Source organism: Zophobas morio, unplaced genomic scaffold (genome assembly GCF_036711695.1).
Source record: "Zophobas morio isolate AGI-343-1 ecotype UQ-CSIRO unplaced genomic scaffold, CSIRO_AGI_Zmor_V1 ptg000011l, whole genome shotgun sequence".
Lineage (NCBI taxonomy): Eukaryota > Metazoa > Arthropoda > Insecta > Coleoptera > Tenebrionidae > Zophobas > Zophobas morio.
This window is the reverse complement of record NW_026972116.1, coordinates 2718625-2735002: the sequence shown is the minus strand read 5'-3', so window position 1 is coordinate 2735002 and position 16378 is coordinate 2718625. Positions and strand designations below refer to the sequence as shown.

Below are 16378 nucleotides of genomic sequence, written 5' to 3'. Positions count from 1 at the left end.
AACATTACCTTTCCATTAACAATATTCACTTTCCTTTGTTGACACCTACCAGTCTTCGAAATTTTTATATGCGACTTCATATCTTTCCTCTGACTTAGGGCCGGTTGAATAAACGCAAATCAAATTTAAGCTCTGATTAAGAACAATTGTAACTATGATAATAACAATCGTTACTTTGGAGTTAATCAGAGATTAAATTTGATTTGCGTTTATGCAACCGGCCCTTATAGTATTAAACAACTTAATGCGTAATTAGCACTTTCTTCTGTATCTGAGGGCAATTCAGAGTCTGAATCTGCATCCACTTTCTAGATTGCCTGCAAATAAATCTTTGTTTAAAACAGTTCACAAGATAACTGTCAGTTTTCACTTTTGGTTTTTCAAAAAAATTAATTACTTGTTAATCAAACGAATGCTTGCTACTTTTTTGTCACATAAGTATCAATAATATTAAAAAATTAATTTGTGTACAAATGTGTACAATTCAACAAAATTAGATAAAATTTTGCATATAATAAATAATAATTTAAATGAAAAGAGGTGTTGTTTGACTCTTTTCCAAAAGTCGTTGGATTTGTTAGATTCTACTTCAGGGGCAAGGGAAAGTTCAGGCTAAATAACCTTCGGCCAATTTCTTAGTCTCGAGCGTAAGCGGAGCAAGTATTGGAGCGTAAGTGAAGGAAGTATTGTAATCGAGTCCGTCGGTCGACTCTCTACTATTACGTTTTCTCGACCTTTCATGACCCCTAGAGTACGAAGAAATTGGTCTCCCGTTTCCGTCTGTCTGTCTGTCCGTCCGTCTGTCTGCCGTCTGTCCGGATTTTTATTAAACAGATCATCTCCGAAACTACAGGACCGATTGTTGCCAAATTTTGTATGTATATTAGGTATATCATGTAGATGGTAAAACGCTAACCAAATTTGTCTAATCATCCCCACCAAAAACGTGATTACTTCCCCTCAAAATTTTGTATAATTAATAGGAGTATATCTTATATTTCATAAAATATTATACTCCTACACTTGTGTTTTGTGAATCCGCCCTGATTTTGTTTATTATTATTATTATTATTATTGCTGAACATCACTGTTCTTTTACCACATAATACATCGCTTAATAAACGTAGAAAATTGCTTAGTTGTACGGGAGTCTGATTTCTAAACGAAAGGCCCGGGTGCGATTGCCGGTGTCAAATTTTTTCCCTTCAAATCAGAAACAGCACATCCCATTTTCATAACGTAAAAATACAATAATAAGGTGACTAAACTCAATATGGCGTAGTACCCAATATGGCCTATTGGCTTTTTCTCATATGTTTCAACAAAATGTGGTAGATCGCCACTGGGATACATTCTGGAACGTTTTTATACCATTTAGGAGCAATCAGTAAAGTAATACATCGCTTCATTTACTTACAATGGAATTATTTGTGATGGTGATTTGACGAGTCAGTGTGCGTTCTATTTTATGCCGCTAAGTTTTCTCTGGACAGTTTTAATCTCAATTACGTTAGCAATTTCATATCTTTATAATTGTGTAGCTCCTTTTTTCCGCTTTTAAATGATCTGCATTAGTTGTACTGCTTAACAGCTTTTCAGTTGCGGTTACTGATAATATGTTCGCTTGTGATGTGGAATCAATATGGCCTAGGCGGGCTGTTGGCCTGTTGGGTACATACTACAGTTCTCGTTTGATTTTTTTTGTGAATAACTTGATTTAAATTACTATGAACAATAAGCAAGCTCGCAGAAGATGCACGAAAATTGTTTTTGCCAGATGTACCAAGAAAATATTGTAAAAGATATGAGAATATGCTCCGTTAAAAGATATGAGAATATGCTCCGTATGTAAGAAATACGTACACCAGGATAAAAATGATAAAGATATTTTTATTTTTCCTTATTGTGAAAATTAACAATTTGTTTGTCAATAAACTTTTTTCAGTGCTTATTTTTGTTTTTTTTTTCGATTTTGTACTCAATTTGGCGTACAGACACACTTTAATTAAACCGGGTACTGTTCGGCTCTATAGTTTTGAAAATGTCTGAAATTTGAAAATTATGTACAAAAATGTAACCTCTTTCAACTCCCACCATTACTCTTCCATTTCAAGTTCTTACAAAAATTTAAAAAAATCTCAAAGCTTAGGTAGGCAATATAGGGTACAGTTACCTTAGATAACTGTTATTATTACACTGTCGTTATGCATGTGCTTTACAACGCATTCATATTTTTCCATTATGGTTGGTAGAATAGATCAATCAATGCACTGGATGTAATAACCAAAACTAAATATGATATATTAATGAATGTCTAAAAAATTATCTCCAGAAAACTCTAAAACAATAACATATACTGCGTCATTTGCTTATCGACGAAGTAACCGTCGCTAGAATGATGGAAACGGTTAAATATCTTGAAAACCAATTGTACCAATCAACTGAAATTATGTATAGGGGTATAGGAAGTTGTGCTCTGTCTGCCGTCTGTCCGGATTTTTTTAAACAGATAATCTCCGAAACTACAGGACTGATTGCTGCCAAATTTTGTATGTATATTAGGTATATATTATCGTATATTATTCGCAAAAAAAAATGTTTTTGCTTCATTTGTTTTCGAGATGCAAGGCTAACTTGATTTTTATTTAAATGGTACTACCATATAATTAATGCATTTTTGAGTAGAAATATAGAATAGAATATAAAATATATTTAAAGCAGATAAGCAACGGGAGAACATATTTTCTACCTATTATAACATCTTAACATCAAGTGTTTATCCTCATATGGCGAAAGAATGTCACGTTAACAAAGTACAGTTTCGGCCACAAAATCTTGGGCAGTTCTGTCATTCCAGTGACATAAGCTCTAAAACAGGCTTTACGTACCTATAACCTCAAATTTGCCATGTTTGTTACTTTGACGTAGACTGGAATGTGGATGATGACGTATGTCAAAATTTATTTTTTTAATCATTATGACAATAAAGCATAGATAACATCGTGTTTTTTTCTAATGACAGAAAAATACTGCCCAAGATTTTCTGACCGAAACTGTACTACAATTATTAATGAAATCATAATCGAAGGTTCTGAATATTTCAGTATAATGTTTATTTCATCACTATTAATAAAAGACGTGCATATTCTCACATTTTCGAAAAAATGGTGTTACTCTTTGTTAATTTGATCAATAAAAAAAAGTTTGGTATCGAACGTGTGACGGCAGGTCGGCTTTGTCATAAATTACCAACAGCTTTGTAGTAAATTATTATTGTATTTTGTAAGTGTTTTTGCGAAAATTTGGACGGTTAGGGAAAAAACTCAAAATGGATTCGTACACCACAACTATAGGAGTATATTGTTTTATAACATTTAAATCGTTTTAAAATAGTTGGTGGGGATAATTAGCCAAATTATGGTTGGCGTTTACCATCTACATCATATCCTAACATACATACAAAATTTGACATCAAACAGTGCAGTAGTTTTGGAGATTATGTGTCTAATAAAAAATGATTCAAACGACAGTCAAACAGACAGAGATCGCTTTTTTCGTACTCTAGTGGTCATGAAATGTCGAGAAAATTTGAGCAATTCGTCCGATGGATTCGATTACTATATACTCCCTTAGCTTACGCTCGGTAAATAAAAAATTAACAAATCAGCAAAATGTTTAGGAGGGCACATGAACTTGTGTCTCTCTGCACTATAGCCCATATCACGAACCGTTTCTGCTGTCGAGTAGCGGCCGAACAGTGCCGGCGTATAGTTTCTAATTAACATCCTTAGTACGTAGGAGAATTGTCACTAAAAGTGTGCTACTACAAACTGTAGGTGATGAGCAGAGAGCGGACTACCGGGGTAACCCGCAAATGTTCTATAAATCTATAGGCTCCAACCATAAATGAAGTACGGTGCGATTGCAGTTTAAGTAACCAAACCTTAGTTAACGCTATGTACAAATGAGTTTATAATGCTATGCTATAATGGCTGAGTTTTATATCTAATGTGTTGTATGGACGTTGTTGAATGTACGTGAATTTGGGGGAAAACCCTCTTTTGTACCGTACAGTTAGTCACTCGAAAGTTAATTGCTTCAACGGGCGGTTTCAGTGCACCATTGCACTGGCAGTTTGCCGGGTTATTAGTTGCTGGAATTCGTTCTCTGGTCATGAATCATAACCAGAGCGCGGCAAAAATATCCCTCGGGCAATCGTCCAAGTAAATAAATCGCAATATTCAATCGTGATGTCGATCAGTAACTACTGAAGTGGTGAAGCATATGTTTGAAACGCAGAATTTCCAGTGACTCTGTTTAAAGTTACAAAAGTAATAATTGCGAAAAATCGAGTCTTGTGAACACAAAAATGGGCTGAATATCACTTTGCAAAGAAAGCAACTATATACTGAAACCTGGATCGAAGCTACGCTGTCAAATGCCGAGCATAACTTACTGCTTTGCAACACGCCGAGCCGTCACTGAAGAGGAATACTTTCCACCGTGCTCGGTATTGTCGATCCGGGCCAGATTTTCAATGCGACGAAACAATGGGTCCAACAACGACAACTTTGCCCATTGTAGCCGTGATATTTGAAAGGAGTGCAAGTGAGATGTAAAAGCCAAAGTGGATGCGAAATACCCATATGTATGGCCCGAATACCCAACTAATGTTAAATAATATGTGACAAGGAAAGAAACGAACTTGTAAACGACTGAAAACGAACGATATAAGATGCGAAACCGAATGTAGGGCGTGTTGCCAGATTTAACAAAAACAAATTTCACGATCAAATTAATGCATGTTATGAGCACCCAAGGAGTCTATGCTTCGCGAATCTGTCGCTGATCCGTCTCCAAAAACTAAAAAATGTATGTGTAATTCAGTAATTGTGTACGCTTGTGTTGGGACACCGACTGGTAGCGAAACTCCCACGATGGTTTGTGAACCTACCTTGGCTCAATGATTAAAGGTTGTCTTCTTATGATGAGTTCAAGGATTCCTTTACGAAGCGATGAAGATGGCGATAATAAACAAACACCAAAAATGATCAATAGGTGTGGAAACGCACACTGATAGCCCCAAATATTAATTCTGTCGAATACCGGTAGCCACTACTACTCTCGCATCTATATTTTAGTGATTCCTAGGGTGTGACTCGAACCAGTATACAGATGTGAACAGTTTGTACCAAAAAGTTGAACAGTAAAACTACAGAAGCACAAGCAACACCTCTTGAAACATGCTTTTAACATTTTTTTTTTATATAAAATTTATGATAACCTCATCAACGTTCTAGAGGCGATAAATAAAGAAATTTTAACCGATGTTCTATAATCACATAAATCGAGTTGGTGTAAAAGTTCATTTTACAAATTTTATTTTAACCTGTATGGGTTAGCTTAAAAACATGAACTCACTATTGAACCATTGCAAGCGATATGATTTACCTTGCGCAAGATTTTGTCAAATTTATACTGGGAACGAATCGACAAATATTGACATCAAAAATATCCCAATAATCAGTTGGTAATTTGGGAGTTTATGTGTTTTTAGTAAAATAGCCAAAGGACAAAGGATAGGCAAACGAAACCAGATGACACCTGTGAAACTTCATTAAAGTAATGCGCTTTTATGGTTTAGCAGTAGAAATGACGTAATCATTCATAGTTACAATAAAACAAAAATTGATCTAAAAAATTTAGACAGAACTTCTCTTAGCCTATAATACCCCGTGTATATATGTAGTTATTTGACCAAGATTGTCAAATACAGAACGAAACAATTTGTAGTTTTTCACAGTGATGTGTTGCAATTGTTTCGAAAATTATTTGTCTGCTAATCCCCAACAAAGACATGACAGACATATAAAAGTGACAAACCTTCTTTTTATCCAATAAATATTGCGAGAGCAATTAAAAGCACAATCAGAAACAGCCATAGATTTTTGAAGATTTGCTTTTGATAGAATTTTTATCTTGTCAGATTACCGTCAAATTGAAAGTTTGAGTTGAAAGTGTAACGATCAAAGACAAACTTTTAAAAATCCACGACTGTCTTTGAGCGTATTTTTTATTGCTCTCTCCGTAGCAGCTCTAACACGTCGAAAAACTATGAAATGAACCATGTAAACGAAAAATCTTGTCTTCTATAGCTGCTTTCAAAATAAGAGTAAAACTACCTAGAAAACTGACTTGACTTTTAGGGTTTTCCAACCCTAAGCAGTAGGTGTGGGTCATTAGAAATGATTGGCAGCTTGTACCGGGTATAATGAATTAAGCTTATGACCCTAAACCGCTTGAGATTATAATATCCTTAAGTCAAGTAGAGTCGTTGCAGGGGGTTTTGTTCTCTTATTTTGAAAGCAGCTATACTTCAACATCTTTTAATTTAACATCTTTCTTTCTATTTTTCATTAAAACAAACTGACTACAAGCTTTAAATTTTAACAAAATATTTTGTAATTCCTATCATTTTTGAAAATATAAGTATAAGCATTTATTTTTCAAAAACTTCGCAGTATCATTATTGTATATGCCTACTTACCGAATGTGTAATAGTTTTAAATTATCTTGATTTAATATAGTGTGATTACTTTGTCTTACTTTAAATTTAAAGAAATCGTTTAATGTAATATTCCTAAATTTATTTTTTGAAGTTGCTGGATTGATCTACGACATTCCACCAATTCTAAATCCCACTTTTTCCCACAGAATTTAAAGAACCAAATCATGACCACCAACGTTTGGGTCGAACAGGTATGAAACGATTTAGTCGTATCCAATTTCAGGTGTAAATCCGCAGCTGTGCATTTCAGGAATGGAACGATTATAAGCTAAAGTGGAATCCGGACGATTACAACGGCGTTGAAACTCTCCATGTTCCATCTGAACACATTTGGCTTCCAGACATTGTACTTTATAACAAGTGAGTTATTCGTAATTTAAAACCTTAAGGGCGGCATATTTAGAAATTAAGGCAATTTACCGTGATGGATGCCTACTTTCTCTCTAAATAGGGAGTTACGTGGGATCCGTGGCGGTCTCTGCAATTCCCGAACAATGGAATAGCACCGCAGTGCGGCATCTTATTAAAAAATACACAGAAATGTTTCTTTATGTAATTTTGGGCTTGCTGTTTACGAGTAAAGATATGAAAGAATGCACAAAAATAGAATATGGTTCACGGAATATAATTTTACTGTTATGTTTCATTAAAAAGATTGGGGAATTTAATTTATGGTGCATTTTCTAAAAACAATGACTCGTTTTAACAAAGATTTCATCACCTTAAAATGCACATTTTTATAGTATAGTATATAATAAATTTTTTTACAATAGCGTGTTATGAAAACATTAATACTGGCTCGGTATAACTTTAACGCCGTCTTTCTCACAAACTCTGTCAATCTATTGCTTTTTCTCTTTTTTCTTTGCTGCTATAAAACTTCATTGATGTAAGAGGACAAGTTTGACGAACGTTGTTTTTTCAGAAAAGAAACCAATTTCAAGCGACTTTTAGGATTTCGAATAAGATGCAAAATTCTGATATAAATATTATTTTCGATTACACATCACGTCTACTTAAACCTTTAATCAGATATAAAATAAACAGAATATTTTAGTGATAACAGTTTTTAAGTGACTACCTCGCAAACTCTAAAATTGCCAATTTTTTACCAAAATTTTTAGCATTTTTGGCGTCGTTACGCACTGATTTCGGTAAAACGTAAAGTGCAACTGAATGCAAACAATTTATTTTAAAAATGTTTATTTAGAATAAACTATAATTTTTCAACTCATTGTTATAAATGTTGATAAATATACAAATTTTAATATGTACAATAAAATAAAAAATGTAATCAACTGCTCATTTCAGGGAAATTAGATAATATTTTTATGAGATAATCAATAAAATAAATCTGTAAATTATTTATTGTTGCTGTGTAAGAATCCTGAAAAATAAAAGAAACGTTTCGAAGCACGAATTCGTTCGACAATTTTTTAAACGAAGTCGTTAACCTTTTGCTGAGGGCAAATATATTACTTTGACAATACAGTTTAGCATTGATTATAATGTTGTTGCGTTCTCATCATTTTTTAAAAAAGGAGAAAAAATATATAAAAAGTAACACCATTTTGTATTCATCTCGGATATATTTTAATTTTAATTGTAATTTTATCATTATATTCTTTCAAGTGTTAAGTTTCATGTTAGTAGTTTGTTGAACATATACATAACCTGATGATGACGTTAAATAAAGTCGAAACATGTCGTAAAGTAACTACAACTATTTAATCTCCTAATCATTTATTACGTTCAAGAGGCAGACAAATATCCAAAATTAAATATAACTTGAACAGAATGGATCTCCAAAGATTAACTAGAAACTTATATTTTTGCATTTTAAGAGTCTTAAAGACCCAGCAAATATGATAATCGTCGAGTCCCTATTTGTTCAACAATTTTGTAATGCATTTACAAATACTTAAAACAAAGGTTTTTTTAAGTTTCTGCAAACATCTAATATTCAAAAGTTGTTTTGTCTGCTTTTGTCTTTCCTGAAATACTGATACATTAATGTATTGAGATTCATTTTTGTTCAGTTATATTTAATATAAAGTATGTGGGTTTTGGAATAGTTTTATATTCTTAAGGCCTTACCAAGTTGTTATAGATGTTTGTGTATAAGTATGTTTGTTGTGGATGTTGTTTTTGATGTTATGTTGTGTGCGTGGTTTTGTCGGTGCCAACTTAGAAATTTTAATCTTGGTGCGACGTTCGTTGTAATTGATTTGTCTATTTAGGTTATCACGTGTATGTATATATTTTGCGGTTGTGGAAGGGTTTTACATCGTTTAGAACGAGGTCTGGGGAATTTTTATTAAGTTCTGAAATGTATATTTGTTCTAGAAAGTCAGTGATACGGTTTTTGAATGTGGGGTGTAGAATTGGTCCTGTATCGAAGTTATGTCTGGTTGAAAGGATGTGATTTGCGAAAGTTGACGTTGTGCCTGGTGTGTGTCTGTTCTTAATAGGGTTAAGGTGTTCTTTTGTTGTAGTAGTGAAAGGTTCGACCTATGTATATTTTGCCACAGTGGCTTTTGAGTTGGTAGATCCACTGCATTCTTTTTTGTTTGTTTTATCTATTTTCTGGCGTAAATATGTTTGTAGAGTTTTTTTGGTAGTTAGTGTGATTTTGGTGTTGTGTTCTGAAATAATTGTAAATAATTGTTTGTATTTTGGATGTGACGTTTTCTGTATCTGAGAAACTGCAAAATATTATGTTGTGGTTGTCGGTGTGTGCTAGGTTTGTATGTTTAAGGGTTGTGTATTTATATTTTTTATTTAGGTATAGGTTATTTATGATGTCATATGGGAACCCATTAGTCGTTGTAATTTCGAAAATGGTATCGAGTTCTTGATTGAATGATATATTATGGAGAGGAATGGAGAGTAGTCTGTGGAAAAGAGAATGAATAGTGACTATTTTGTGATTAAATAGCTGGTATGAGTTATATGGGATGACGAGATTTGTATTAGGGGGTTTTCTGTAGATAGCGAAGTCGAGTTTTCTGTGGGTATTGATAGTGAGTCGAGGATTGAAATAAAATTATAATTTTGTTGTTCGACTGTGAATTCGATATTCGAGTATAAGGTGTTAACGAAAGTTAGGAAGTTGTTTAAGATGTCGTCTACATATCTTCTCCACATTTGGATGTGTTTTCTATACAGGTCTGAGTTCATTAGAATATTTTTTTCTATGTAAATCGATGAAACAAACAAAAAGAATGCAGTGGAATCTACCAACTCAATTGCCACGTGTCAAAAAATAAACAGGATGTCTCAAAAATAAGTACATTAATTTTAACCAGTAACAGAACTCATGAAACGGAACAACTTTTTTATCTAGCATTTTTTCAAAAACTCAAGTCGAATTTTGAATTTTCCCACCCATATATTCACGAGCCATCTATGTTCACCTTAAATAATAACTTAAATAATAACAACACTACAACAATGAAGAAGGTACCCTAGCAACCGTTTTGACACTGACAATCATTTTTATGTCAATGTTTTTATTAAACGTTGTCTCTTTAAAGTTTGTTTGGCACAGATTTCTAATTTATAGACGAAATGTGTTGAAATGGCTTTGTTTTCAAGTTTGGACTGCACCGATATCGTTTTAACGTACGGTGAAGCTCGGGGAAACGGCACTCGCGCCCAACGATTTTTTTCAGAAAACCTCCCAAATCGTCGTCTGCCAAATGTGCGCAATTTTATGAACGTTGCAGCATTTTCGAGAGTACGGATTTTTTAAACCTGCACCTCAGGATAGGGGTAAGTTACGTAGTAAGAGAATTGCTAATATTGAAGAGGCTGTTTTGAAGAGTGTCGAAGCTCCACCGGGCACTAGCACGTACCACTGTCTAGTGTGATGTATCGGAGAGTAGTATTTGGAGGATACTCAGAGAACAAATGTACCCCTTTCAGGACCAGAAAGTTCAGTTATTCAAACTAACAGACTTACCACGTAGGCAAAACTTTTGTGAGTGGGTTAATAGAAAAATAAACGAACAAGCAAATTTTGTATCTCTTATACGATCAACTGATGAGGTCGGTTACACGAGGGAAGGTGTTCAACACCCACATTTGGGCCGATGAAATTCCGTACACCATTAGGGAGCAGGATTTTCAATTTCTCTCTAAATGTTTGTCACATTGACAAGATTAGGAAAATACGTATCCTAGTAACCGTTTTTGACCATAAATTATTAATAATTGTAATAATTATTAGTGTCCATGGGTGACTAAGGATCAATGGGCGGGTAACCTTAATTGGGATAAAACTTTAACAATTTTTAACTTGATAATTAAAAAGTTCTTGACAAAACTCTACTAAAAAAAGTTATTGAGTTCAATGAGCTCTATAACTGATTAAAATTAATGTACTTATTTCTGAGACACCCTGTATAATTAAGTAAAACCTTTAGGTCCATCAATACTAGAAGAAAAGAACACCTTAACCCTATTAAAAAGAAACACACACCAGACACAACGTCAACTTTCGCAAATCACGACCTTACAACCGATACAGGACCCCTAATTCTAGACCCATCATCCAAAAATCATGTCAGATACATCCTAGAACAAATATACATTTCAGAATGTGACAAAAATTCCCCAAACCTAGTCCTAGATGATATAAAATCCTTCCTCAACCTCAAAATATACACACACGTCACAACCTCAATAGACAAATCAATTACAACGAACGCTCGTACCAAGATTCAAACTTCTAAGTAGGCACCGACAAATCCACGCACACAACATAACCTCAAAAACAACATCCACAACAAACATATAAACACAAAACATCTATAACATATAAACTTGATTGATAAGCCCTAAATTATATAAAATATTCCACAACCAACATACTTCTTGTAGTCCTGATGATGTTACTCATCAATTGAAGTACCGAAACATATGTAGCCACATACAGATTAATATACAAGTTTAAAAGACTTAACCATATTTGTTATATTACTGATACATTGTTTCGCTGAAACTGCCAACGTAGTATTTCCAGTTCTCCTGTAAATAGTTTATAAAAAATTAATTCTATTTCAAATACGTTCATTCATAGCCGTAAAAACAAATTTGCGATGAAAGTTTTTTAAGCGTCTAATTTTATCACATTCGCTTCGTTCATTATGGTAGGGTCCATTAATTACTCGTGCATCACGCAACTCTCGAATATTCTTATTATTTACTTAAAATTAGAGACGAAACTGACCAAAGTATTATCCTATTGTATAACTATACCTAACATATAAAAAGTTTTTTCTACTACTATCACCTTTGTAGAAAAATACCATTAATCGAGTAGCATGTACATTACTGATATAGTTGTATATAGTAATAGTTATAAATTAATTATGTAATTTACGTTGATCTTTCAAAATGTAAAAAAAAAGTTTCTGGATGCTTTTAAAATATGTCCTTTCTAATTAAAAAAAAAAGGATCATGATCATCATCATCTTATTCTAATTCCAAAACAGACTACTCCGTAATTTTTAAAATGAAAGACTGTAATCCTGTGTTGCTCTAGCTTTTAAAGTGTAAAATCTGCACAGTAACTATTTAACAGTTTAAATTGCAGACAATAAGAAACCTACTAAAAAAAAAATTTTACATCATTTTATATTATTCCAGTTAACAAACAGTGATTACTACATGGCTTCTTTACTAGCAAACAGTTCGGTAAATTAAAATAATGATTGTAGGATATAAAAATATTGGTTTGGTTTCTTACCAGGTTCATTCGTTCCGTGTTGGCGATAATTAAACAGAACGGAAATGCTCTCAAACTCTCAACAGTTTTTGATAAAGTTTCTAGTGTAAATGGAACTGTGTAAAAACATATACATACATATTGCGTATTACACCCGAATACTATCATCGAAGGGTACGAAGATTTTTAATGAGTGACTATACCACTGAAACAGATTTTCTACACAATTTTATTTGTTAAGTATAAAAAATTTGCTAATAAAGAATAACAAAATCTCGTATCAATAAACATCGTTGTGTTAAGCAAAATGCCAAAAAGTTCTGCTATGTTGAAATTATCATTTGTACAGACATCAAGGGGAACAGCAAAGTAAGTAGCAAGTACTTACTTGAAACGAGGATTATTCAATCATTCTCGTCATCTGAGAGAATAAGTTATTTACATCCACTCACCAACAGTGACAACTTTTAAAGACTTTGTAAAGATTATCGGACCCTAAATACTATAGTTTCATAAGCTGGGACAAAATTTGAAAATAAAGAGGCTTTTAATATCGTTAAACCTGGTCAAAGTTTACTGCCAAATTCCGATAAATCCTCATCATGCGAAAACAGAGATTTTATGTCGTTCAAATTGTTCGAGTGCAAGAGGATTACAGAAAACATTTTAAAGATTTCGTGTTCAAATACTTGAATACTTCAACATTTACTTGATTACTACTTCAAGAAGGTTTCTGAAAATCGACTGCTCTTCCACAAAACTAAACCTCAAAGACATATGGTGCCTACTACATGGAATTATTTGCAATATATCGACGCATGATATACTTCTAACACCGTTTAGCAGACCATTCTTTCACCATTTAGACAGCCATTACAGTTTGTTGACTTTTGCTTTTCATGGAAAACTTATGCATAACACCTCATAGCAAGCACATCAACTTCTTTTCATCTTTCAGTTTCCCAATCACATTCGTTAGGTATGTCCCTGACAAATGAATCACTATAAAACAACACTATCGTTATTTATCATTTTATTCATTTTCAAGTTTTTGACTAATTTGTTTTATATGTTGTTTTATGAGTGTTTTTTGAATTTTACTGTCTGGTCTATTGTTTTATAGATTTGTGCATTGACAATCTGCCACAACATAGATTTATCATATACTTAACATGTTGACTTCGGTATAAATGGATTGGTTTTTTACACTGTTGTGACAGTACACAATACGGTTTTTTTTAATCAGTTTGCTATTTAAAGTCCATATGAATTCATGTTTCCATAACATATTGGTTCTGAACATATTCCATTTTAAAAATTGCAAACTGTATCAAATTGAAAGTTTTACACTCTACGTAGATGCGATACAATAGACTACTTTGAAATTTTGATGAGTAGAGTTCAGATCACCGATGAACCAATTTTATTTATGTTCATGAGGTCGGTCATTTCAAATTTCAAAAAATGATGAAATAAATCTTTTGTTAAAAATGCACCCTAACGTACGCACTTGTGGGATCTGTCTGTCTTAAATTAGAGCCTAGGGAGTGCATTGTACAGGTTACATACTTTTACACAAATCTAGTTGATATTACTTAATTTTACTAATAAATTTATTACTTCTGGTCCATTTTCCTCATTTATGTTACAGCAAAGTATATTCACAAAGAAGATGAATTAATTCTTAACCAGATTTCTACATCGCAATTACCACTTTATCCAACATACAGAATGAGCACCTCCTTCGCAATATCTGACGCAATTTAAATAATTCAGAGCCAAGCCACGCGCAGCCAACTTTGTGAAACAACTTGAATATTGCCGATAATAGACGCGTCTTTGTTAGGTATTCCTCACACATCGGTTTCCGCTACCAATCATATACAAAGATCAAAGCGATTTAATAAAACTATTATGAAGTAATTAGCGTACTAGACGAAAATTCAAAGTGATTATAAAGTTTTCCTTAACACAAATTGCTTTTCCAGTGCCGATGGCAACTACGAGGTAACAATAATGACCAAAGCCATCCTTCACCACACGGGTAAAGTAGTATGGAAACCCCCAGCAATCTATAAGTCTTTTTGCGAAATCGACGTTGAATATTTCCCTTTCGATGAACAAACCTGTTTCATGAAATTCGGATCGTGGACTTATGACGGATACATGGTAAGTAATCGTAGATTAATCTTAGCCACGTGTTACACATGTTTATCCGGCAGGTTGATTTACGCCATCTGTCGCAAGTACAAGACTCCAACAAGATCGATGTAGGCATAGATCTTCAAGATTATTACATATCAGTGGAATGGGACATAATGAAAGTGCCAGCCGTGAGAAACGAAAAATTTTATAGCTGCTGCGAAGAACCCTACCCGGACATCATCTTCAACATCACGCTAAGAAGAAAGACCCTTTTCTACACAGTCAATTTAATCATTCCTTGCGTAGGCATATCGTTTCTTTCCATCCTTGTCTTCTACCTTCCTTCCGATTCTGGTGAGAAGGTCTCACTCTGTATTTCCATTCTCCTTTCCTTGACTGTATTCTTTCTACTGCTGGTGGAGATCATTCCTCCAACTTCCATAACAGTGCCTCTGTTAGGTAAATATTTGCTCTTCACAATGTTGTTGTGCACTCTCTCCGTCGTCATCACCATCGCTGTCTTGAACGTCAACTTTCGATCGCCCGTCACTCATAAATTAGCTCCTTGGGTTCGTCTCTTCTTTATCGACATTCTACCAAAATTCCTCTTCATCGAGCGACCGAAAAAAGACGACGACGACGATAACAAATGTCAAGACAGTATGCTTACCGACGTCATCCAAGTCCCAATGATGGAAAAATGCAAACCTTTCGAAAAAACATCTTTTGACAGTTTCGATCTGGGTCTTCCACCTCCCTCTAGATTTGACGTAGCAGCTTCTGGAGGTATGGGTCCTTGTTTTGGTGAACCTCCTTTTCCTTCCATGCCCCTCTCAGGTGGCGACGAAGACTTGTACAGCCCAGCTAGTTGTCGGACCAACACTTTTGATGGTACTAGCGACGCAAGTCCCTCTTTTGATAAAATGGACATACACGACATGGAGAAGACAATAGCTGACTCGAGGTTTATTGCCCAGCATGTCAGAAACAAGGATTCTTTTGAAAACGTAATGTTTGTCAAAAGTTAGAGATTCAGTCATCAGAATTTTTCTTTAAGGTTGAAGAAGATTGGAAATACGTCGCAATGGTCCTAGACAGACTTTTTCTTTGGATTTTCACTCTAGCTTGCGTCGTTGGAACAGGACTTATAATTTTCAATGCACCATCGCTCTATGACACCACAAAACCCATTGATGTGCTCATCTCAAAAGTGGCTAAGAAGAAAATGGCTCTTCTGAAAATGGTTCCGGAAGAGTTGTAATTGTAGTCCCTCCAAAAAAGGGATTTGTTGACATTAAGACTTCAGTTGAGATAACGATGATAATCATTAACATAGTAATTGTTATAATATGTTACATGGTACTTGGGTGTGAGCCGTATGATGTTGCTGTAGCTAGTTTTTTTATTGATAAAACAGAAAACGGCTCATTTCTCTGTATTTGATAAATCAATAATATTATAATGTTGAAGCTGTTTCATTTATAAGATATTGTAGTTTGCTCATAATATTATTGAATAAATCCTTTTCGATATTATTATATCATTATTATTTTATATAATGTTTATAAATGCACCATGCTCATTGTACTGTACATAACATAATAAACTCAGTGTAGATATGAAAAAAAAATGATTCTTATTATCAAAATAAAGTAGTTTTATGTGTATTTAATAAAACTAAAAATTAGATGCGTAGACACAGTTGTTTTTAAAAAATTTGTGAACCCTGTATCAACCCAAACTTTGAATGTAAATGCATATTTAAATCGATTTTATAAATGAACTGCATTCACTTCAATTTAAAAAAAATGTTGGCATTCTCGTATACGATATTTGTTGTTCACAATTTTATTTTAAGGTACAGCCGAAAATTTAAATAATACACAACAACATACAAATTTACGATTTACGCGGACTAAACAAAACACGTAAA

At 33.7% G+C, this 16378-nt stretch overlaps 1 protein-coding gene across 2 annotated transcripts in view; it reads left to right on the top strand.

The window, feature by feature from the left end:
- Positions 1 to 15980, top strand: part of LOC135126668 (acetylcholine receptor subunit alpha-like 1) — a 55468-nt gene extending 39488 nt beyond the window's left edge. The window contains exons 3-7 of one of the 2 annotated variants that reach the window (XM_064052724.1): positions 6715 to 6759; positions 6819 to 6928; positions 14289 to 14469; positions 14523 to 15452; positions 15503 to 15980. In XM_064052724.1, coding sequence (XP_063908794.1) covers positions 6715 to 6759; positions 6819 to 6928; positions 14289 to 14469; positions 14523 to 15452; positions 15503 to 15706 — 1470 coding nt within the window. In that variant the 3' untranslated portion in view covers positions 15707 to 15980. Of the gene's footprint in view, positions 1 to 6659; positions 6760 to 6818; positions 6929 to 14288; positions 14470 to 14522; positions 15453 to 15502 lie in introns of both variants that reach the window. The other variant, XM_064052725.1, reaches the window with a different exon arrangement.
- The last annotated feature ends 398 nt before the right edge of the window (positions 15981 to 16378 follow it).